This window comes from Girardinichthys multiradiatus, chromosome 6, assembly GCF_021462225.1.
Source record: "Girardinichthys multiradiatus isolate DD_20200921_A chromosome 6, DD_fGirMul_XY1, whole genome shotgun sequence".
NCBI classification, from domain to species: Eukaryota; Metazoa; Chordata; class Actinopteri; order Cyprinodontiformes; family Goodeidae; genus Girardinichthys; species Girardinichthys multiradiatus.
In genome coordinates, this window is record NC_061799.1 from 41,386,528 (window position 1) to 41,412,035 (window position 25,508).

The 25,508-nt window shown below is 37.2% G+C and overlaps 1 protein-coding gene across 1 annotated transcript in view; it reads right to left on the reverse strand.

The window, feature by feature from the left end:
- Positions 1-25,508, reverse strand: part of LOC124869900 (receptor-type tyrosine-protein phosphatase N2-like) — a 274,518-nt gene that overhangs the window by 16,634 nt on the left and 232,376 nt on the right. The window contains exons 17-21 of the mRNA XM_047368131.1: positions 21,782-21,859; positions 18,302-18,421; positions 16,055-16,221; positions 7,396-7,449; positions 677-741 (exon numbers count right to left, since the gene is read on the reverse strand). Coding sequence (XP_047224087.1) covers positions 677-741; positions 7,396-7,449; positions 16,055-16,221; positions 18,302-18,421; positions 21,782-21,859 — 484 coding nt within the window. The remainder of the gene's footprint in view (positions 1-676; positions 742-7,395; positions 7,450-16,054; positions 16,222-18,301; positions 18,422-21,781; positions 21,860-25,508) is intronic.

Below are 25,508 nucleotides of genomic sequence, written 5' to 3' on the forward strand. Positions count from 1 at the left end.
GCTCCTGTTTTCTTGGAAAATGTATAAGAGGCTTTACTCCAGATCCAGCTGGTTGCTGAGGAGCTTTTTCCCCAATTTCCCAATCAGAATGATTAATGGCAGCATCCTCTCCCTAACATGCTCCACCCCTGACCTGGTCTGAGCTTTATGAATCTCAGTCCACTACAGGACTTGCTTTTTAGTTCAACATGCTCATTGTACCTGTCTGGGACAACAACGTTTAAAAAAAAAAACACATTTACCAGACTGCTCTAAACACGTGAATTAGCAGGAGTTGGTCTTTTCAAATTTGTATCCCGGAAATGGTGATTAGGTTGTTTTTTAAATAATTTTAACTGTGATGACTGATCACCAATAAAGTTCACTTAAGAAAATCATCAACTGAAGGCATGAAACACATGTAAATGTTACAATTTTTACATAAAGCATATGACTAAATTTAATTAGCAATACAAACGCAGTTTGTTTTCTCTGGCTCAAAGGGTAACAGGTAACACCTCTGAGTGTTTTGATGAAATGTAACACTATGTTTGCCTGCTAACTGCGGTACTTATGTAATTACATATCATTACTGGAAATAAAATTGCCTGACTTGGTCCATACAAGATAGACATGCTACTATGGTAACGTCTCTCCACAGCAGCAGGAAGGAAGGACAGGGGGTGGTGACACTCACCTTTAGCCATTCTGTTGAGGACCATGTCGATCAGGATGTAGGTTCCACTTCTTCCTGCACCATCACTGCAGGGGTGGGATAGCAAAGGAGAGAGAGAGAAACAGAGTCATTAGTTACACTGGCATATTATTTTGGTTGCGAATATCAACCAAAGCTTTTTCAGGTTACCATTGTCAGGGAGATAACCAGATACCATTAATACTGTATATAACATGAAATTATTTAGTTTCACTTGAAGCTTCAAAACCTGAAAGCAAAAATAAAATGAATATGCTGCTATATTTATACCAACAAATAAAAAAAATTAAATAAAAACACATAAGTAAAAACAAAACTAGGAAAAATACGATTTTTGCAACAAACAAACGGTTCTGCAAGTCTGACACCAAAGTAAACAGGTCACACTTTTGTCACATCAAAGTGTATTTAAAAATATGTCAGAGTTTAAGAAAGATAGATGAGGGTTGGTTAAGTGATATTGCCCAATATTTTGAAAGACCCCCCTCTGATGCCATCAGCCTGTCACTACAAGCCAACTTTTGACTACAATTTTGAGTTTGGAGAAAACAGTCACCCTATGCAGTCAGTCAGATTCTGACGGACTGGTGCAACAGACAGAATTTACGCGTATTGTGTTTTTACATGTAAAACATACAGATGCATTTGTCTGTTTCAGAAAAAAAACATAGGAAATGTTATTTGTCATGTCTCAGAAAGTTTAAATATGTTGCCATATAGCTGTGTTTCTTGGTGTTCTTATTTGGGAAATTTACCAGTTTTCGGGTGTGTTTTATTGTTGCAGGGATGGGACGTAAAAGATTTAGGGCATAGCTAAGCTGCTGTCCGATGTGTCCTATCTTGCCATGTATGCGGGTATGTTAAAATGCATTTTATTTGGGTCTAAATATAATGAAGTGGATTCTGTCCTGTCCTGTCATTTCTTTAATAGTTATTGTATAGTCACTACCCACTACGATGTAATGGGATCAAGAATGTGAAAGTCTGTGTTCAGTACATTATTTGAGGTCACCACATTGTTTTATTATTTTGCTTTCCAAACTTACCACCTGGCAATTAAATTTTAATGCTATTCCCAATTGGTCAAATAATTAGCCCAAATAAAAAGTCGGTGAAGCCATCAGTTTAGCTTTTAGTTTCAAGATTCCAGCAAGCTGAGGTGAATGAATCTTTGTCAGTGCTGACAGAATCTTCATACTCTTGTAGGAGATTATGGTATTGTTGTGACTGTGTCATTGCTGGAATATTTGAGTAGCACTAAAGTAAATGTTGTAGCCCTGCTGCATAACTGTGCTATACATGGCTTGGGTAAGTTGTAATCATGTCATAAATCTGTTCAACATATTCAAATATTGTGTGGCGGCCTGGTTTAGGTGGTGATCAAATTAGGTATGCTAGAATGTTAAAATGTGTAGGAAGGCAATGCTTTAGCATTATTTACTTAAGAAAGTGTATCTTCCTAGGTACTGTAACGCATTGCAGATATGCAAACGTATGATGGGTAATTTGGTGTCAGCACAACAAGCCATAAAAAACTGTATGGTTTCAGTGTTATGATAATGCTAACTGCTAATATTATGCTGTGTTCCATTAACCTGGGAAGTTGGAGTCTACCTCATCTCAGAGTTGTAGCGGTCCAGTTTCCTGCTTGTTTTTGTTTGTATTGCTAGCAACTGTAACAGCAGTCTTACCACAATACCAGTGTTTAACGCGGTATTTTGTGCAAATAAACAGTGTTGAAAGGTCTTGTCTAATATATACTGAAAAGTAGTATTCATTTGAAATGTTAAACATATAGGCAGATTTGACAGAATTTACAAGTGCTGCCTCCAGGCTTCCCAGTTCAGGTAATAAAATCCACCAAATGATTTATTCACCTACCATATTTTTTAGCATTGCTTTATTCTGGTTTGATGTCATCCCACTCCAGTCTTAAGCAGACAAATGAGGTTTAGTATTTTTTTTTTTATGAATTTACTATTTATATGAATAAACAGCTGCAAAGGTGCAATAGCTGAAATATGAACCATTTTCACTTCAACAACAGGCATACATAAATTTTTCCTCTGTTCCACATAATTAACAGTCTGGAAACAGAGAGGAAAATTTTATTAGACACAGTAATGTATTTGGAAATATTTTGTATTATGGATTTATTTCAAGCATGTGAAAACGATGAATGCACCCTAAAAGTCTTTTTCAGAAGATGTTATTTCATCCTGGAAAGCCAAATCTGGTGTGTGTGTGTAGATTTGTTTACGTTACCTATTTAGTATCTTTTCTGGTATATTCAATAACCTTCTGAAGAACAATATGCTATATGGGGACCAAAGCCCAGTCCTAATAAACCAGATCCCCCATTTTTAAATTTAGAATTTAAGGTTAGGACTATGATGTGAATGATGTGAATTAGGTGTTGGGCACAAATAGAGTTTTTAAAATAAATGGAAGTCAATTCTAAGTTCTCATATGGATAGAAATAAAAACATGTGTGCATTGGCAAGAGTCTGTGCTTTCAGAAAATTTAATTTTCACTGGTAGGTCTGCATTTATTGAAAAAATAACATGGAAACTGGAGTGTGTGCATGTCCTTTCATCTCAAGGTGATCAAAACATCTGATATCTGTTCATGACAGAACAGAGCTGAGGGCTGTGAGTGAACATGTCAAGATGTCTTCTGCCTTCTATGGCTCTATTCATTCTGACATTGACAGGAAAAAAGGAAGAAAGAAGCTAAAGAAAAAGAAAAAGTAAAAGACTAGATGGAAACAGACACCAGAAGAAGGATGGAGAAGGAGAGCTGCTGTGAGGTTATTGAATTTTGGCATCTGTGCTTCTCTGTTCGCTTGCTTCTCTTCCTGATTGTTTCACTCTGCTCTCTGTATACATTAGGGCGATAAATGGCACTGCAATGTTGGCTCTGAGAAGCCCATTTGAAAATGAAAGTCACCACGCTCAGTCTTTTCTTTGCTCCATCGTTACACAGGACTGGCCTACTCTTATATTTATCAAGGGATTATGGGTCCAATTTCATCCTCATCTCTACAACTTGGCCCTGTGTTTTGCATGTTTATGATAAAGGGTAGGGTTGCCACAATTTGTTGCATTATGTTGAGGAATGACAAAGTTGAGGAGGTTTCTCTCCCCTAGTTAGAGTACATCAGTTATACTGATACTTCTTTAAGTCTGAATTTAAAGTTCACAGCTTGTTCAGGGCTGACCTTCCCTCCATCCAGGACTTATACAGGTCTAGGGTCAAGAAAAGAGCTGCCAAAATCTCTGCAGACCCCACACACCCTGCACATAAACTGTTTAGAGTTTTACCTTCAGGTCGCCGCTACAGAGCACTGTTTACTAAAACCAGCCGCCACAAAGACAGTTTCTCTGATGAACATTCAATAGAGTACAAAACAACAGCATACAGATGTTGCAAATGCACCTTTTCTATTAGATATGTGTATATTGAACATTGTAAATTGTAAATGTGTATATTCTGTAATGCAAAAACAGAACAAAAGAGCAAAGTGTACCAGAGTCAAATTCCTTGTTTGTGTGTACGAACTTGGCAATAAAGCTGATTCTGATTCTGATTTGTTATCCTAATTAGTCATGTCCTCCCAAACACAGAAGTAACACTCCATGAGACAAATTCTAAACAGTTTCAGCAGCTGCTTTGCCAAGGGTGCTGAAGACTGCAGCACCACAACTTTCATTAAAGACTGTTTTGGCCAAGGCAAAGCTAAGAAGTGGACTAACGATAACTCCACTGATCTTTCAGAAATAACATAATTGTCATTACTAAATGCTCAAATACCAAATACTTGATCATAGAATCACTAATAAACAGCTCCATAGTTGTGACCCTTTAGCGTAGCATGTTTATCTGCTGAGCACCTGTACAGTAAAATAATGCTCAACTAAAATCAACCTAAAACAAGGAGATGTAGAACTGTATTTCTCCACCTTACAACATTCAAACTTGTTTATAATTGTAGATTTTTTTGTTCACTCAATTACATCAGTAGACAAGGATCACCCATATGTGTAGCAATGGTCAGCCTCCAAGCCAAAGTGTGCATCCATTATCACTTTACATCACAATGGTTTCATTTGCAGGGAACGACTGCTAAGAATATTGCAGCTGAGAATTTTCTGGATGGAGTTAGAGGTTCAGTTGTAATGAAGATTTTTCAGTACATCCAAGAGTGTCCAATAAATAAAGACTCTCTCCCTGAGGGAGGCACCATATAATTATGTTACCATTGATGCGGATCTTTCAAAACATTGGCAGCAGTGCACACAGTTAGGTGAAAAAACTTTGGACAACATCTTTGTGACAAGAAAGGAAACACAGAAGCCCCTTTTGTCAAAGAACAAATAACAAGGGCAGACCGCAATTCTGCCCTTGATGTGCAAAGATGGACAGCAGTGGACCCGTGCAAAGTATTTTTTTTTTATGTTGAATACTCCTTCAGATTATTCAGGACATTACCTCCCAAAAAGCAGGTGGATAAGCTGAAGCCAACCAAATTTTGAACTGCAATCACTAATAAAGAAGATAATTCATCACCATCATTTAGGATTTCTCCTAGAAATTGATACCCAGCATGGCTGGGTGAATTACAGATGCTATGAAGAAAAATCGGCACTGTATATTTTGACTCCGCATGAATTACAAATATTCACAAATGAAAACCATTGAAACATGGAATGGCATTAATTATTGTGTAGCATATTTTCAAAGTGTGCTTAAAAAATTCTAAAGCTAGTCCACTTTAAAATAACACTCACAGACCCATAACAAGGGTTCTTGCTCCTAAACCCCAAATTATTTCATTTATCTTTTACAAAGTAACTTTGGGAACCCTTAAGATAACTCAGGAAAGTCATGAAGATCAAGTTGTGTGGATGGTTGCTCTATAATAAAGACTATTTAATATGCTGAGAGAAGTACAGTTTCATCATTGTGTTGGAGGCACATTAAATTATATATCACTTTGTGCAGGAACGAGCTGACAGACATAAAGGCTAACCGTTATGAAAGTGTTTTTGTTTTTGTTTTTTTTATAAATGGAGGATGACCAAGTTCTCTTTTTAATGTCAATTTAACAATATGCAACAGCTTTTTTTGCCCCCCAGAAGGTAAATTTGCAGATGTGTTTATATATGCAAACACAAAAGATAGAATTTTATAAGACTTTTACTGTTCCCTCCCTCTCCCCTACACTCTATGGACAAGGCACTACAAACTAAAATACCTCCAATTAGAACTTTCCCTCCTCTGCGTGCAGTTTATCTTCTTTTTTGGCTAATTTCTGTGCTAAAATGTTAATCAGCCTGCCCATCTTTACAAGAGAAATGGCTACAGCAGGAAAAACCTAAAGATATACTCACCCAAATATACAATATATTGCCAAAAGTATTGAATCACACCACCAAATCAATAATGTCCGGTGTTACAAACACCTCCATGGCTGTAGGTGTATAAAGTTTGGTGTGGAGAAACTTGACTGTCCTGCACAGAGACCTGACCTCGACCTTCTTGAACATCTTTGGGATGAATTAGAGAGAAGGCTGCACGTCTGGTTTTCTCTTCTAACTACGAACACACTCCACAAATTGTGGAAGATATTTACAGAAGAGTTAAAGTTGCTATTGCTGGCAACAAACTGGACCTTATAGATTAAGAATAGTAGGTCATCAAAGTTAATTATAAATGTGGAGTAGACAGACAATTACTTTTGGGTATATAGTGTAGTTCAAATCAGCAACTTTATGGTAATGAATATTTTTGTTGATTGGTTTGCCATGACAATACAAAGAGGTTTCAGCTTGCAGATTTGACCAGATGAAGAGGAAGCAATGTTTAAATAATGGAAAGAGCATTTTTTGTGAAAAAACACTAAAGCAATTTGAAGATAAGACAATGTTACTGTAGTATTTTTGTGTCAAAACAATATGAATGAAAAATAAGCCATATAGCTTCCATGATTTGGTAACAAGGGTTAGTTAGGAGATCTCCTGGTCAATTTGTACCCAATTTCAAATGCAATACTATGTTGGTTTGGTAATTTGGTGTTAAATATCATGAAAAAAATATGCGATATGACTTCACTGTTATACTAATATTAGGCTAACAGCTGACATAGGTGGAGAGAGCTCTGTGTCGATTTGCTCCTTTACTGCTTTGTACCCTGAATTCATAAAGAAGACTAGAGTACTTTTGTATATTTTGGTATAAAACATAACAGAAGTAGAATACTTTACATGGGTAAAATGTTCTACTAATGCTAACCTAATGGCTAATGTTATGATGATCTGGTGTAAACCAATAAAAGAAAAACATCTATTTGTTAGTTTGCTTTATTGCCACTTTGTACTCAAATTTGGTAAACACTATATTGTTAATATATTTTTGTGTAAAAACAAGAATAACATATGTCGCGTGGTTTCATTGTTATGCTTATGCTAATATTAGTTAAAAGGGCTCCAGGTCAGGTCAGTTTGCTACTTTGTCAGTCCATATCGAAGTTTTGCATAGAAAACTAGACATCCATTGTATTTCCATATAAAAACACCCCAGAGAGTTCAGTGCGTTAATCAAACAGCCACATTGTAGCCCGTTTCACAAACAAAACTATATTGCTAGGGTAAATTGGAGTTAAAACATCACAGAAGTAAATAATGTATGTTATACTTGCCTGCAGTGGACTATGATGGGACATGAGCGACCCCGGTAGCACTTATTAACTTTCCTATGAGACAAAACAAACAACAAAAGAAAGTCAGTGTAAATATCATGAATGCACTACCAAATAAAGTGATTAATTACTTCATATGTACAAAAAGTTCAAACAGGATTATTCAAATTCAGAAAGATTTGTTCTTTTTTTGTTCATTACGTGAAGTATTTTCTTGTTTTTGTGCAACAGATATTTAAACCACAGGCTTTAAATGGCACATTGTTTTACCCCTAAACTGTTGACTCAACATCACCTGACCTGAGTTTAAAATCCAACCAGACTAGAAAATGCTAAATCTGTTTTTTAAATTTCTTAAATAAAAGTCCTATGTTTTGATTTTCCAGCTAACCCACAGTCACCAAGTATGATGTTAATAGTGTTTACAGTGCTATATTTTACTTTGTGTCTTTCTATAGGACAAACTAAGATTCTGAATTAAATTTTCTTGATTTTTAGCAGATTCTCCTGTGCCTCACACAGAATCAACACTGTCACAGTGATGCTGGTCCTCTACAGAAGATATGGCTGTTTCTTGCATGCATGGAAAAGCAAAGCAGTCCATTTAAGGACTTCAGAACTTATTGAAGACTTTGGTTAAAAACAAACTGTTCTCTTTAAAAGGCACAGCAGTCGGTGAATCTGCCAAAACATGAAGCTGCTGTCTGAACGAGAACCAGAAAGGCTGAGTTTGATCTCGGCTGGAGATTGTTCTGTTCAAGATGACACTTCTGACGGATAACATTCAAACCAAACAAATTATGTAACTACATGCAGTGTGCATGAGATCTATCAAGAGAATAAAGCCTCAAACTGTCTATTTTTTAATGCTTCTACACAGACCTTTGTACAGTAATTAGTGTTTAAAGCTTTTAAAACAAACAGGGTATTTAACAAGACGCTGGTGAGAGATCAGGCCTTAGACTGGGCAAAAGATGCACTCTTGTTAATAATCATTTTGAAGCCTTCATAAAATACAATAATTGTCATATTCAACAACTCAAAACCTCTTATAATATTTAGCTGTAGCCATTAATGATGGCAGTTTTAGCTTTCTTTGATTATTTTTCTCTGCAGCTTTAATAAAAATATCGATCCCTACAATCATTTACAAAATTTTTGTTTCTGAATAGCTTTTAGCACATCTTTACTGGATTTTTTTAAATAATTACTGCTCCTTTTTCTGTCAAGCTTTCTAGGATTAAACATTTAAATGATCAGCTGACTTAAATCAATAGTTTAGGGATTTCAACACAATAGTGAAGGAATTTTGGTTTCATATTATGGTAACCATTTCTTTCACCACTTCATCTAAAATATTTTAAATGTTTTTAGTGCTGAAGGCCAGGTGTTTTATTTATGGGAGCAATTTCTTTGTTTCTTCAAATATTTCCAGTATTCCTCTTTTCTGAAGATCTTGCATACTACACTGATAGACTGAGAGATCCAGGGGTTGTCAGATGTTCTGCTGCAAACATATAAAGGCAGGTTAATCCAAAGGTTTCTGGCACAACTTCACAGACTCCCAAGACCTGGTAAGGTGAACACTCCAGCAACACTTGAAATACTATTAGCAGTTCCTAATAAAGGTGTTCCCCAGTGTTTTAAGTGTTGACTCACCAAGGCAGGTAAATAAACAAACACAGCAAGAAGCCAGGCTTTGTGGCACACAGAAGCCCACTGAATAAAACCTCAAACCTCTAACCACTGATCATTTATTTCATTAGTTAAAAATGTAGTTTGTTTAATCATAGGGATGTTATCTTTCCAATGAAAGAAAGATTTAACCCAGAAGAACACCATCCACATCACTAGCTGTTGGCATTCAGGGAACCAAACTACCAGGTAAAGTAAAGGCAACACCTGGCCACAAAATAAATATTTTTGATATTTAAAAATATATATGTTCTTAAAAAAACTATTCAGATATAACACCAATCCTTTCATATAAAAGAACACACCAGTTGTTTTAAAAACATGTTTAAGTCAAGGTCTTGTCTTATAGGATTTTTTAAAATGTTTGCAATTTTCATACAAGCTGAGATCTGAACTGGTTGTCCAAATATTTGATTTGAAATCTCTTCCCAAAACACTTTCTGTACCCTGTCAGTAAATCTCTGCTTTATAAAGTCAAAGATTATTTTCCCACTCTTCATTTAAGAGATTCGACCACTGCAGAAATTGGGTTTGTACAATTTTACGATTCCTACAACTGATAGGGGGAAACCTTTTAAAACATTACCAAAACACTACATATTTCGGTCTTTTGTAGGAGCGTTATTTGATGTAGCATTTCTCTACAGATTATAGAAGATGAGTGATCATTCTTTATACAGATCCCAAAAAAGCAAACTAGCAGATTGAATTTATGGAATAAGCCAATTAGTCTTCATCTGAAATAAACATTGGACTAATAGTGTAGGATTGTGTATCTGTGACCAAATAGAACAACAGCAACTTTAGACATGAACTACAGTTTTTTTGTTGTTTATTTTTTTTGGCAGCGATAAATGAACAACTACAAAGAAACTGAAGTCAATATGTCTCCCCACCTAACACAAAACCCCACTCAGAGTCGGCAGAGCTCCCGGAGGGCAATTACTAATGATGTTACCATGGAAACAGGCAGCAGAGGATCATCAACAAGCAAGGTGGGCGGTTGAAGGGGTGTGGGATTGAAGGGGGTGTGTGGGTGGGGGTCCATAATCAAAGAAAATGCCTTTAAAAGTTAGATCAGTGGTCAGATAAAATAAATATACAGATTGATGATCGATTTGTTAAAGCATATGAGGCAGTGGGAATATCAAACCATAGTCTGTACAGATACACAAGCATAGATTATTGTAGCTAAAAAAAACACACACTGAAAAACCTGAACATCATAATTTTTCCTCTTTTGCTTTAATCCTGTGTTTCAGTACTTAAACTGAAGAATCTAGCATTATGTTTTGATAAAATCACCATTTACGACTAATTTAAGCAAAGATGTTTCTGTTGTTGACTCTGGGGAAAAAAAGGAAGTCATTTTTGTATCCGATTATCTTTTAAAATGTATTTGCGATGGAAGTTGATCATTATACAGCACTGTCCAAAAGCCTGAATTTCTCATCCCTCCAAGCAGCCGTGGTGTCCTGACAATATGCACAGGCCACAAAAAATACCTCATATTATTCCAAAGATTTACTTCTTTTAATGAGATGCCAAAGAAAGTGTCAGAGTGACTGAAATTTTCTCCAGCTGTAGCATGGCTTTGATACCCCTCCCCCACCTGTTACTTCACACTGCTGGTCGCCTGGCAAAATGAAGAATACTACACATTTTCTGCCCTAAAAGAAAGATAAATTTAGAGGGTGCTTATTCCTTATTTTTCGCTTAGGTCCTTGCATTAAAATCAGAATAATTTATAGTATTTTCACTTTCAAGTAATCATACTGTGAGAATCTCCTACTGACTCATGGCTAGTATTAAATTCTTTTAAAGTTTTTCCAAACAAGTTATGTGTTAAAAAGTCAAATAACTCAAGGATATTGAACACAAACAGAAAAAGTTGCAAAAATGCAGAAAGCCAGCTGAAATCTGTCAACACTTTCCTACTCCTTTTGGTGCAAATTAACATCGGACATGTCATGACAGGTTAAAGATAAGAGCTTCCTCAAGAACCTTCGAACCTTATTGTTGTAAAACATACCAGAGATATTTCTAAACTTCTGAATGTTCCAATAAGCATCATTGGAGTCATTATCCAGAAGTAGGATAAGCATAATTTCTCTGGGAACCAACCAAGACTAAGTGCTCCTCACAAGACAAGTTTGTTGAAACCTGATTAAAGCTTGTTGTAGAACATTTAGTCAAACCAATGAAATGCTGTAAAATAAAGTCTGGTCAGATTCGACCATAGCTGGAGCTTTTGGATGGCATTGGACACACCAAGCTCAGAGAAGGAGTGCAACCAAAAGCACAAAACTAGCAGTGAAGTTTGGAGGTGTGACCATCATGGTGTGGAGATCACCATATGGTCCTTCATATAACTGAAACATGGATGAACTGAAAAATTTACTCACAGTAGACATATTTGAGAAGACTCTGAAGGTTAAAAGAGGTTGGATTTTAACACAATTATGCCAAAAACCAGATCCCAAGAAAACCATCAAATTATTTCTGAGAAATAAAAAAACAAAAACTGCTGGAATGGTCCAGTTAATCAACGGAATCTAATTAAAACTCTATAGAAAATAATGAAGATCTGAGTACATAAACGGCCCCCCAAGACTTCCAGGATGTGAAGACAGTTTGTGTGGAAAATGTGCCAAAATCAAATCTGAGCAACACATGCAACCAGTGTTGCCATACTGGTGTCTCGAGGTTGTCAAAGTTCAGAAAAAGTATACAACACTTATTCCCCGGGTCATTCCACTTTAATATACAAATATTTATTTCATTTTTTTTTTTACTCTTTGTATGTACATTATTTAGGTTGCAACCATCTGGTGTGAATTTCAGGTCAGTAGCCTCATTAGAAATATATTTACTTAGGAAAGCACTGACCTGTTCAACACTTCTTTTGTACTGGTTTGATTTCCTCTCATTACCTTCATGTATAGAAAATAGGAGTTTAGCAGCAACAAGGCGACTCACAAAGTGTGGAAATATAGCATACATGTACAAGATGATGCAACTCCTTGGTCCTGTGTCAGTGGAGGTATAGATATATTTTCTTTTTCTTAAAAAACGACTTTCAGACACAATTAAGCTCAAAATGAACTATACCAATTGTAGATTTAGATTGAAAAGTTATCTTACTCAGGTAAATAGTTTGTTTCTGATATGGATGACATTTCTCAAAAACAATAATGAGAACAAAACAAAGAGTATCATTTTGAAAAACAAAAACACATTTTTTAATTAATTATTATTTTGTTTAATGGCACATCCAAAATTATTCATACCCTGGAAAATGTTTTTTTATTACCCCTATCACAGCAGTAAGTATTACAGTTTCCACTGGTATTTTGACTGTTTATCTTTAATAATGAGCCCAAATTCTTTAATTTTGGAAGGGTTTCTTGCCATTACTCTAATCTTAGCTGCCTCCACATATTCTCTATCACTGGGCCACTCGAAAATGTTAATATTACTACTAGTCAGAAGAAATATTTAGGTAAACATAATGCAATATTACTTTAAACCCAGATTTGCTAGGGGTATGAATAATTATGGGCTTAAATTAATGTTTCTAGTTTGATGTTTCTTTAAAGCAGACATATCTTCTGTCCTCAACTTTCCTATTTGTTTCAGCACACACTGCATAGTATGCCATCACGGTCAAGTAAAACAACTATAACCAAGTAAAAAAATGAGGCTAAAGTCCAAAGAGAAAAAACTATTGATCAAGAAAACTTTAAAATATTACACAATAAACGCAAAAAGAAAACTCGAAAACACACGAGGAATGGTGATAAAACATTTGCACAGTCCTGTAATTTAATAGTAATTTGGTTCAAATTATTGCTTGTTTTAATCGACAGCATCTTGTTGAAAATGCCACCAAACAATGATGCTCATCAATACATTACATTAATAAGCCTTCTTGCATGATCTGCTGTGTTGGCATTTAATATGTGATTTAAAAAAAACTTAGAGGCAGCAAACTTTGCCTTCCTTTCTCCCTGTCTGCAGAGGACAAAAATCTCAGTTCAACGGATCAGAAGTTTTCGGAAGAGACAAGCAGAAGCGCACTGAAGGATGGATAGAAAGGGGTGGGAGAGGAAGACAAAGCAACCAAGAAAGAAAGGGATACATGGTGAGAGAAGGGCAAAGATCAGAGGCAGTCAAGCAAACCAGGGGCAAGCAAAAAGGGAAGAGGTCATTTCAGATCACTGAGCACATCGAGGATTGAGAGGAGGAGGAGGGGGAGGAGGAGAAAAGGAAGGCCGTGGAAGGTGGGGGTGGGGGGAAGAGGAGTGAGGCTTGGTTGTAGAGTCACAGTCTCCAATGATCACTTTTGTGACTATGCAACTGGACTCATATTACTAGCTGCAACATCACAAAAATGACACTGGCAACCGCAAGTTAGCTGGTAAAATAGGAAGGGAGAAGCTCGAAGAGGATTGGTAAGCAAAGCGTCAGGTCAGTCAGTCCGCTGTGAGTACATATGCTGGCAAAAGCATACGGGTAAAAATACTTCAGCCATTATCACACATCGGGGCGAAGGAATAAAAAACAGAAATAACAGCAGTAATAAAAAAGAAAAATATCTCCCCAAACGCTTCCTTCATTGTGTTCTGACCCTGCTGCCCTGTGAGTAAAGGCAATATTTCCAAACTGATGGTGTGTGGCGACGCTCACCCTTTTATAAAAGCTGTGACCACCAACTTTCACTCTCGATATCCCACCTAATTGATGTGCAGTGACACCAGGTCTGTATATGAAACAGGGTTGGGGTGTGTTGCTGGAGAAAATCCACAGTTAGTAAAAGGAAAAGGGGCCAGGGCAGCTCCCACCTAACAGGCAATACACTACATCAGTTTAAAAAGAGGTCGAAGGGCAGGAGGAAGGAAGTAGTGGCACAAATAAAAGATTGGTTGGCTGAATTAACTCACTACATCCTGATGTGAACTTGGAAACCACCCAGGATGTTCGCGGAGATTAGTTATTTCTCCCTTTGCATCACAGGGTCATGAATATGATTGGGGCAACCAGCTTTTAGTAATTAAAATACTTGATTTGTAGGATTAAGGTGGAAGAAATTTTTTTCTTTAATTCCTTTGGATTTTTAAAGGTTTTTTCAACTTATTTTACAATAGCTAAACTGGAAGAGGTTGTATTTATCAAAACAAACAAAGACAAAGGAGCTTTAGTTAGTAGAACACCAGGGTCCCATGTAAAGTGTGAAAAGGGGTTATCTTAGTGAAAAAGATCAAAGGAAACTAGCAAAGTTTTGTAGGCATGCATGATGTTCATGAAATCTGTAGTTTCACAAGGAACATTTCTTGTGAAAAACCAGATTTAAGATTTTTGATTTTCTTCTTGGATAATAAATCAGATCATAAATCAACAACAGCATACAGATGTTGCAAATGCACCTTTTTATTATATATGTGTATATTGTACATTGTAAATTGTAAATTTGTATATTCTGTAATGCAAAAACAGAACAAAAAAGCAAAGTGTACCGGAGTCAAATTCCTTGTTTGTATGTACGAACTTGGCAATAAAGCTGATTCTGATTCTGATTCAAAACTCTTTCTACCTTTTCTGCAACATGTGTACTATATAACCTAAATTAAAAACAAATCTGTTCTAGGGAAATATAAACAATAAAACAGGTTGCATAAAGGTGTACCCCTTTTTTTAAATTTTTTAACCACTTTTCACTTCTGTTTCAATATGCAGTCTTGTGTAGATCAAATCCACCATCATTTATAGTGAATCTGATAAAGCTGAAACAGAGTTCAGCTGTTCTAGAAGGGATTTCCATGGATATTCACTCATTTGCATATTTTGGCTAAAACATACATTTACAGAGAGACATAATGATTAAAACAATCTCCTTATACAAAGGAATCAGTCAGCAAGATATGACTATTATTCATAGCTGAAGGTTCTGGTTGTGATCTACACTGGATTACAAGCTCCTGTATTCTCTATATATCTGAGCCAAGTAGCAGGGTATACTAGACAGAAGCATCCATTCCTGGCTAAATTATAAAATTATAAAATGTTTTGGTATGATAAAAACGTACTGAAACATTTAGGCCACAAAACAATGTGTATCACACCAAAAGAACACCATTCCCATAGTGAAAATGGGGGTGGCCACATCATGCTGTGGGGTTATTTCTTTAGATGGAACTGTGGCTTTAGTAAAGGTGGATGAAATAATGAAGAGCTTCAAATACAAGTCAGTTTTGAAATTATTTGTTGTGGTTTTATTATACGAAAAATGTGTATATGTCTGAGATCCACAAAAGTATCTAAACTGAATGATTGAGTGTTAATACATTTTAAGTTCATAGCGCTTTAAGCCCAATTCTGTTAAAAATAGAAGTGGGTTATTTTTTGCAACCGTACCTATAGAAATGTAAAGATCGTATATGGCCTTCCAACTGGTCACTAGCTGTATGTTAAGCTAAAGAGTTTTGTACTGAACTTCTTAAGCCTATTTTGCCCTATAACTTTTTTTTTTTGTATTTTGAGTTTTCTTTGATCAGGCAAAGCAAAGTAAAATAAAAAAGAGCATATGAGGACTTGGATTAAAAAAAGATGACTTAAGAAAGACTTAATTGGAATTCAAGTGCTGCTTGCAAAAGCTCAAAGCCTTCTCAATCAACATTAAAAGGCAAACATAAGCACTTCAATAAATAAAATATTTAGTCTTTATCAGAACTTATGTAGTTAGAGATAAATATATAAAATGGTTTTCTTGTTCCAGCAATCCAGCATTGTTTGCGTTCTTGGGAAACGATTAGATTTTGAGGAAGGAGTAATTGTAGCATCAATTATTCACCCCAAAGCTTTTGGTTCCATCAACAATTCAGTGACTTAAAGAAATTATACCAGGAAAAAGAAGATGTGGAACTTTGGTTTTACATATGTTAAACATGTCTAAGAATCTGTCTACCTGCGGAAGTCAAGGAGGGTCCGGCTGGTCTCTGGGACATTCTGGTTGAGCCAGGTCAGGAAGTGGAACTGAGTGACGGTGCGTGTCTCATTGGTCTGCATGTTCTTCAGGTAGAAGCTCCGAACCAGGAAGTCGTCGCACCAGATGTGTTCAGACACCAGGTTTACCTGTCAGGAGAGGACAACCATGAAGGAAATGCTGACATGTTAGCATAATTCACAGATAATGATCAAACAGGCTTTATTAACACTCACTTTACAAAAAGACCCTGCTGTGATGTTAGTAAGAAATAAAAAATACAGTACAGCCAGAAGGACCGCACCAACGCCCCCACCCCATCACATTCACACCATTGGGGCAGTGCAGCTGGTTTGCATGTTACCACCTGCCACCTCTCATTATTACCAATATATTTACCCTCTACAACTGCAATAACTATTCCACATTCTCCAATAGCTCTTAAATACTTTGTCACCATCAGCTGTCCTTTATTTGCATGTGGGGAGCTAAGCAGAAAGTAATTGGTCTTATGTTGTGACTGCTGGATGAGGAAGGATGTGGTCGAAGTTCACTGAAAACTCCTTCACCTGTATCTTCTCATGCTGCTGGTTGCTTGATTATGCATATTGAAATTATTACTTTGTCAGGTATAAAAATGTTAATAATGTTTCCTCCACCACAGCAAGCCTAAAACTGATGATTGGAGCCAGAAACCTTTCCATAGATATGCAAGATAATTCAGCATTTTATGTTCAACCTAGTGAAAACTCGAGGCCTGGGGCAGTAGGATCACACTACAATGTTGGGGCATGGCTTTCTGTTTCCTCATGAAGTCCAAGAGAGCTGCACCAACTTGGGGCCGAAAACGTGTTGGGATTGTAGATGTTTGTGGACAGGGTCATCATGAGAACATGGTGACAACTTAAGCATGCTCAAGACACAGGAGAGCGTTTTTGGGATGATGGAACAGAATGACCACCATTAAAGAGCAAAGCCTTCACACTGAAGTTTTACAAAATTGGCACTAACTAGCCAAATAAAGACAGCTAGAAATGTGAAGCAATCTTCAATCCAGTGTAAGGGAGGCTTGAGAGATAAAACAGTAGCACCAGAAGGCTTACAGTAGAAAATGAAAATGTAGTTGCCCCTTTTACAGAGTTTTTCTGTTGTATGTTTGTCACAGAAGCACAAACCATGTTTCTTTGGTTCAGTGTCACACAGAACAATATCTAAATCAAAGCAGGCCTCACTTGCAAAATGACATCCAGCTGACCCTAAAGAAGTCAAAGGCAAAGCACACATTTGTAAAACAAAAAACACTGACTGGACAAAAGTGGAACTTTCCTGAAAGGTGTGCACCACATTATTTCTAGGTTTAAAACTAACAGCATTTCAGAAGATTAACATCATAGCTGAAGTCAAATATGGTGGTAGTGTGATTGTTTGGGGCTGTTCTGCTGCTTCAGGATGCGGAGGATGTGTCATAATTGATGACCTTAAGCTGAAGCACACTTGAGTTATACGGCAGGAAAATGATGAGAAGCACACCAGCAAGTTCATGTAAGAATTGCTCAAAGAAAATTAATCAAAGCCTAGTTAAAGTACAGACTTGAACACAATTGCATTGCTGTGGAATGACCATAAACATGGTGTTCATGCTTCAAAGTCCATTATGGCTGAATTAAAACAATTCTGCAAAGAAGAGTGGGTCATTCATCCACAGCAACACAAAAAAGACTCATTGCCTGATATCTCAAATGCTTGATGGTAATTGTTGCAGCCAAGGGTGGCGATCCAGGTATTAGTAGGTATTACCAGGTATTACTATGCACTTACATTTCCATTGGACCACGTTGTTTTGGATAGTTTTTTCCTCTTACCTATTGAAATCCTCATTTGAGAACTACTTTTTGCATTCAGGTTATTTTTGTGTAACATGAAAAAAATGAAGATGCACAATGGATACTCAGTTTTGGAAAAAATGCTGGAAGTAATATGAGAGAGTGACATCCAAGTATCATCCAAGCAGGTCTATTGCACTACAATTCAATTTCTCTTTAGGAACCATTTATTCGTATTCTGGTTCTACAAGGGCAAACTGTTACCCAGCTTATCAGGGACATGAACCTTTGCTCTGTTTTATCTAGATTTGGACATCAATGATGTCTGACTGCTTTGTTGTTTGTTGTTGTTTTCAGCATAATTTGCTGATATGTGCTGAAGATTGTATACTAGAGCAATGTTTACCTCGTAGATGTGGTACAAGTTGGATCCTTCATCAGGCCAGTAATGGTAACACTGCTTCACGCCGTTCTCGACCAGAGGAGTCAGCATAACGATGACCACGCAGCCGTTCTCCCACACCATCTACAAATAAAACATACAAGCACTTTGAAGACTTGATCCTTTTGGATTTAGCATTGGGTTATCATAACCACTCCCTATGGTCTACAGATGATTTCTCAAACCTACATTTCTGCTGAATATCTAAAGATTCTTGAGATGAGGAGAATTTAGTCGATTCTTAAGAGTTTTTCTTCTGAAGTGGCAGAGAGCTCTATGTGGAACACGATCTAATTTGAAGCTGAACAACACCTTCCAAAGTCTGCCAATAGGGACTCCGACTTGGATCTCCACTCACCCACTCACTTAAATGTTAGTCCACATTTAGGTAAAAATTCTGACAGCTATAATTTTGTAAGGACAGAAGAGTCTGTTATGTGGGTGGGAAGGAAAAGAGTGCTCACGCTCTCAGGCTTTGGTTAGAAATCAAGTGCTATGAAAAGTAATTACTGCTGCTGTAAAGGCTGTTCTGTCCCTCAACTGGGTCATTCGACAGCAAAAAGCTGGCTCTCGCTCATATATTTCATGATGGCGGCCATATTCTCACAGCTGGGCAGGCAGGCCTGCTCAGGAGATCTATTCCTCTCTGATCAAAGATAACAGCCAACCGTTATTGGAAGCTATAAAACAATACCGCTCTCACATGACTGTGTTAGATAATCACAATGGCTGCACATGCAGTTCATTGGATGGTGATTTAGCTGATGTTAATTGTTGCCGGTTCTGAGTTACTGCCTCTCTCTCCACCCCCTCCTCTCAGCTCTCCTCTGCCTTACTGATTAGTCTCATGGATCCAACGCCGTGACGTTGCACTTTTAAAAAACAAAATGGTGTTAATTTGTTTTAGCTGACAGGGTGAGAACCCTCCTGGAGCTGGGCAGACAAGCTCCGTTTATCAAAACCTGAGGTTTGTAAAATAAAGATTTTATTCAAACCCATAATTTCCAATGAACAACTGGGTTCTTTAAGTCTGAATAGGATAGGCTGATCTGCAGCATGATGTTGTAATAACATTGGCCAGTTCTGAAATAGAAGTCTGATGAAACTCAATACATGAGGTTAACTGATGAACAGCAGTGTAAAACCAGCAGAAGCTGAGATAAATTCATAAGGAGTGATGGTATTCAAGATGTTATCTGTTGTGGGAACAGGCACAGCTTCATGGAACTTTAGTTACTTTGAGCTCTATTTCTTTTATTTGATGTTTAGCTTTAGTTACATTTTCACCCCTTGTTATATCCTTCCAGGAACTATGTGCCGTTACAAATACCATACTCTTCTAAATTTTAATCTTCCTTAAATGGAATTGCAGTTTCTCCCACAGTGTGCCGGTATTTCGTTTAATGCATTCTTTCTTTACAATTGACCAATTCTCTTTCTCAGTGCCTTATGCAAGAGCCCATATTATGATTAGTCCACTGCTGTGCCTAACACTTGTGGCATTTTTTGCCCTATAAACTCTCCTTCTGTTTCACTTTTCTAAAAACATGCGATTGCCAAAACATTTTTGATTTAACTTTATCCTTGAAGAATACTGAGAAAAAGAGAGAAATATCTAAATCAATGCTTGATTGTGGATTCTGAGTTTTGTGGATTTCCCCTTATAATCCATGGGAATTTTGATTGTGGTGATGTTGGACTTTATTGATTCTGCCAAAGGTGTTTTTAAAGTCAGGTTCAAATTCACCATACTACTAATTCAGAAAGATGTCAAATACGTTTTCGCATATTTCAGAACCAAAGTAACACTTTTTCTGTAAGGATTTGCAAGCATAAAGCTTTGTGTTTTATACACATTTTCTAATAGAATTTTGTAAACCAGTTATTTTAATTTTTTAATTTACAACCTTCATGTCAGTAAAAGCTAGCAAATGTTTCTAATGCAGTGATTCATTTTAGAGACAGGCAGCAATTATATTCAGGTCATATGAAACCAAACTAACTATCACAACTGAGGTAACTGAGATTTTCTGTAGTAAGAGTGAAAAAGCGCATCATAATTTGTCCTAATTTGTTGCCAGACTAGTGTGCTGCATAAAAATGTTCTTGGATTGTCTGGAGGTGGGTTTTTAAAGCTGCTCTAACATTACACTTTAAACATAATAAACAATGAGATTATAGGGAATTATAATAAATTAATTGATTTTGACTTTGGTGAACTCTATTGAAATCTGAGATTAGATCTGAGATAAAGTTAGCTTTAAACTGGTCTGAGCTTGACTGTATGCGGTTTGAATAAATTGGTTTGAGTCAGATTGAGCTGGACTGAAAGGGTTGAACAAGAATATTTTCTCTTTGGAATAAGCTTAATACAATTAGATTTTAGCTCTGTTGAACTGGACTGTAGCTATTTTAGTTCACTGGATTTTGTTAGATAACATTTATTTGGAATAAGATTTTGAATGAACCAGTTCCATTTGAGCTGAACTTTACTTGTTGTAAACTGGATGCCCTGCAGTTTGTAGTTGGCTTGAACCAGAACCTACTTTTTCTATATCAACTGGTTTAAATTGGGCTGAATTAGACTCAATCTATTTGGAATAAATTGGCTGCAACTGTGTTTCAATTGGCTTAACTATGAACATTGAATGACAGAGATTGAATTGGACTGTGCTAGCAGGAACCGACTTCTTCTGCTTCAACTGGATTCAAGGTCTTAAATTAGGCTGGTGGAAAATTGATTATAATTGTCCTGAACTAAACTGCATTCATAAATAATTAGATTAAAATTAATTTCACATATGTGATTTAGATTAGAATTTAAACCACTTAAGCTATGTGAAATTAGACACATTTTACTTGTTTTTTATGTGCTTTAAGATAATTCTTTATTAAATCTAAGCTGAAATAAATAATTAGCATCTTTTTTGAGGGTTTCATTCTAGACGATTGGCACTAACTACAACTGTTCCAAAAAACATTACCCTGAAACACCTTTTCTCTTCTGTCTACTTCTCATTCACAGTTACCTGCATGATTCCAAATGGAACAGAGACTTTGCTTGTTTGACAAGGCGACCTTTCCTACCAGCACAAACACCCACCACTCCTTAGACTGGCTAAAAAACGTATCGATCCTCTGCTCTCCAATTCAAACCCAATCCAACATCTGAGGCAGCGTGAAAATGGTTAGCCACCTCCTACATTAACGTTGTATGGCACTGCCGACCGCTCTACATGCTTTTGTGTGTGTGCAGTTGTAGTGGACGTGTTGAGCGTTATGGGGAAGGAGAATTTAATAATGACATCCACAAAACAAGTCGGTCTCCTGTATGGCTCGCTGCTCTAATAGAAATAGGCTAGCTCTTGTTTAAGGGGAGGTTGTATTGATTTTTGTTGCAATGCTGTAGATGTCTTGTACACATAGACGTTTGTGTGTCTTTACCTGCCAGAAATCAGCCACAGTGGAGGGCAGGGGACCTTGAGTGGCAATGTAAGCTGGGTTCCTGGGATCATGATCCATCTGTGGGGAGAGAAAAAGTAAAAGAAAAAGGTAACAATTAAGAAATAATTGTACAGGAGATGATTTACTTTGTTCTCTTTATTCTTTAAACGGACGCTATTTATAGTTTCGTATATTAAGTCTTGAATTGTTTTTACTTTTTTTGTCATTGCAGCCACAAACTGGGCTGGGCAATTTTACTAGGATTTTATGCAGTAGACCAACACAAAGTAGTCTATCCTACATTTTATTTTCCCCAGTTTATTGTGCTTACCCCCTTCCCCCCCAAAATAATCCAGCTTAATTACATTAAAAAATCACCAGATTAGTAGGTGTAATTTAATCATCCTAAACATAGAGCCAGAGCGACAGACCAAAGCATATTTTTCTGTTAGAATGATCCAGTCAAGTCCAGAGCTTCATCCAACCGGGAATATGCGGTAAGACTTGAATTTGAGCTACTTTCCAAAGTCAAATTTCAATCTCTAGCTGCACAATTTTAGAAGAGACATACCTAAAAAGACTTGCAATTGTAATCGCACTAAAAGCTGGTTCTACATAGTATTAACTAAGGGGGATGGCTCCAATTCACAGGTATGTGATACTTTATGTACGTCTATCCAATAAAATCACAATATCCTTGAAGGCTGTGGTTATAATATGACGCAATGTAAAAGTTAAAGAGGGGTGAATACTTTAACAAGGTACGGTATTAAGTCTTTTGGGCCTGAAAGTGTGTTCAAGCTGTCTCATCATTTGGTTTTTTACTTTTACATTCTACAAAGCACCTTGTTATGCAATAAATTAATATGAGCAGCTCCATGAACACAAATCTGGATAATAAAAAAAAAAGCACTTGCTTTGGTTTCTGCACTGACACTGAATTGCAACTCATAAGAACATAAGAGAGGAGGGGGAAGAAAAAAAAAAACACTATTCCTAAAACTACCCATTTATGGGGGTCAGTCATGTTAGCTTTATAGCCCTCTCCGGATTGATCCACATTTGGTAGACGTACACCATGCACTGTGTCACAGCACCATTTCTCCTTTCCACGTTCTTCTGTTCACAGCTGGAAGCTTTGCAGAGAAGAGGTTGAACAGGAACTCAGACTTCTCCTCAAACTTAATGAAAAGTGCAGAGGCATGGCGTAGGTGTCGCGAGCAGAAAACAGCAGACGGAACGCGAGAAGAACTAGCGAAGGAAGTGAGTGACACCCCTGCTTATTAGCATGCAAATTGTACGGTAAATGTAATAATTGGCAAGACCAATTTAGCTGGAGGCAATTACAGAAGGAAGATGGATAATTTCTCGGGCTTTTCCGCACACGAAATTGTCTTTAATGGTTCTCGGCGGCTTTGTGAATGCCAAACAATAATGCATGTCTAATGAACTTAAAAGGTAGTAAAACAGTGGCAAAAAAAAAAGGAAGAGGAAGAAAAGGTGACATGTTGCTGAGGGGGTTCTGCTCATTAAAACATCAGCTAGAAATGCAGCAGGGAGAGAAAAATTATCTAAAGCAGAGGCCCAGAGGTTTACATCTACATTATCCCAAGGTCACCCCCACAAGCTTCAAGGAAGGAATCGCTGGGTCTGGTTTTGGTGTCAAACAGGACATTGGCTTGAGCTCTGGGCAGTGTTGCCAGGTGTACGAAACTATCGTATTTGTACGATAATTTTGCTCTCTGTTCGATGTACGATCAATATTCCTAAAAAAGGCCAAATGTACGATAATTTGACCATTCCGTGAATGTGTGGTTGTAATCAGTCGTCATCAGCCTTTTGCCAAAGTCTGTCGGAGTTTTTTTGTGAACCTTGAAGGCATCTGTGTCCGGATTCGGAAACAAATGCTGGAAATTCCAGCCAATCGTGTTTTTCTAAATGTGACCTACGTGTGACGTGATGCGTTGGCCTCAGAACAACGGCCATGATTGGTTGAATAGTCCACTGTGCCCACCCATGATTGAGGAAAAGAAGAAAAAGCAGAGCCCGGCCCTGTGGGGCTGCAGCTGTTGATAAATCTATTCTGTACTGATGCCACAAAGCTGCGAGTGCCTGTTAGACACTATTCAACACATCAACAGACTTGTTATTTTGGTTGTGACGAGTGTACGATAATTTCCCTCAAAATACAAAAATTTTATGTCTCTAGTACGATAATCCTACATTTCTCTCCTGGTAACGTCACTTCCTGTGTTCGCTGTTGCACTTGGTGAATTATTTGGTGTGTGAAGGCTCTCTTGTTTCATCTGATTTCTCTCTACTGTGATATCTCTTACTTGTTCTAATACATAAGCACGTTAAACACATACTTTCTGTTGCTGCTATTAACGTTTGGGGACTCCGTGTTTTACATGGTTTTTCTAGTAGTGGGAAGGGGTCGCTAGCTTAGCGTTAGCTTTAGCTCCATCATGACTACCCGTTCTGCTGTTTCTCTCTCTGAGTCTTCTCCTCTCTCCTGCTCTCTGTGTCAGATGTTCATTTACTCCTCTGCCTCCTTTAGTGATAATGGTACGTGTAATAAATGTAGCATTGTTGTAGCTTTGGAGGCGAGGTTGTCGGAATTGGAGGCCCAGCTCCGCGCTGTTGAAAAACCAGCAGATAGGAATCTGGCCGAATTTATTAGTTCTCCAAACCTCTGACAACCCAGGGTTCAGACCAGGAAGCAGGGTCGTAGTTTAATACTCCTCTCTGCAGCTTCTGTACTGCTACCCACCCATTACCCTATTAAGACAGTGTCTTGCCCACGCCCAAAATTGAATAGATTAAAAAATAATCTAAAAGGAGGAAATCAGGAAAATCTCATAAAAATAAACAACTCAGACCGAAAACAAAAATAAAACAATTAAATGTGGCCTACTGAACATAAGATCTCTCTCTTCAAAGACATTGCTAGTTAGTGACCTGATTTGTGACAATCACATTGATTTATTTTGCCTCACAGAAACCTGGCTGCAGCAAGAGGATTATGTTACTATAAATGAGTCAACTCCTACTAGTTATTTAAATTTTCACATTCCTCAAAATACCGGGCGAGGAGGAGTAGCAACCATCTTTCAGTCCGATTTATTGATTAGTCCCAGACCAATCAATAGCTACAACTCTTTTGAATATTTAATCCTTAGTTTTCCTCATCCAAATTGCAAAGTACTAAAACCACTTCTGTTTGTTGTTTTGTACCGTCCACCAGGCCCTTGCTCTCAATTTGTAGATCAGTTTTCAGACCTTTGATCTGATTTAGTGTTAAATACAGATAAAGTTATTATAGTGGGGGATTTTCACATTCATGTTGACTCTGAAAGTGATAGCCTAAATATAGCGTTTAATGCTATCTTAGACTCAATTGGCTTTGATCAAAACATTAACAAACCTACCCACCTTTGTCTTCATTCTCTGGACCTCATGTTGACATATGGCATTGAGTGTAAAGACATAACAATATTCTCTCATAACCCTGTCCTTGAGTTTAATTTAACAGAGTACTCCACACCTGAAAGAAAATTTCATTATAGTAGATCATTATCAGGCGATGCTGTAACAACCTTTAAAGAATCTGTTCCATTTTTAATTTCCTCATTATCACTGAAAAGCACAGTGGAGGGCAATAATTCTGTTTCTGCCCCTTCACAAATTGATTCTCTTGTTCATAGTGTTTCTTCATTATTGTGTG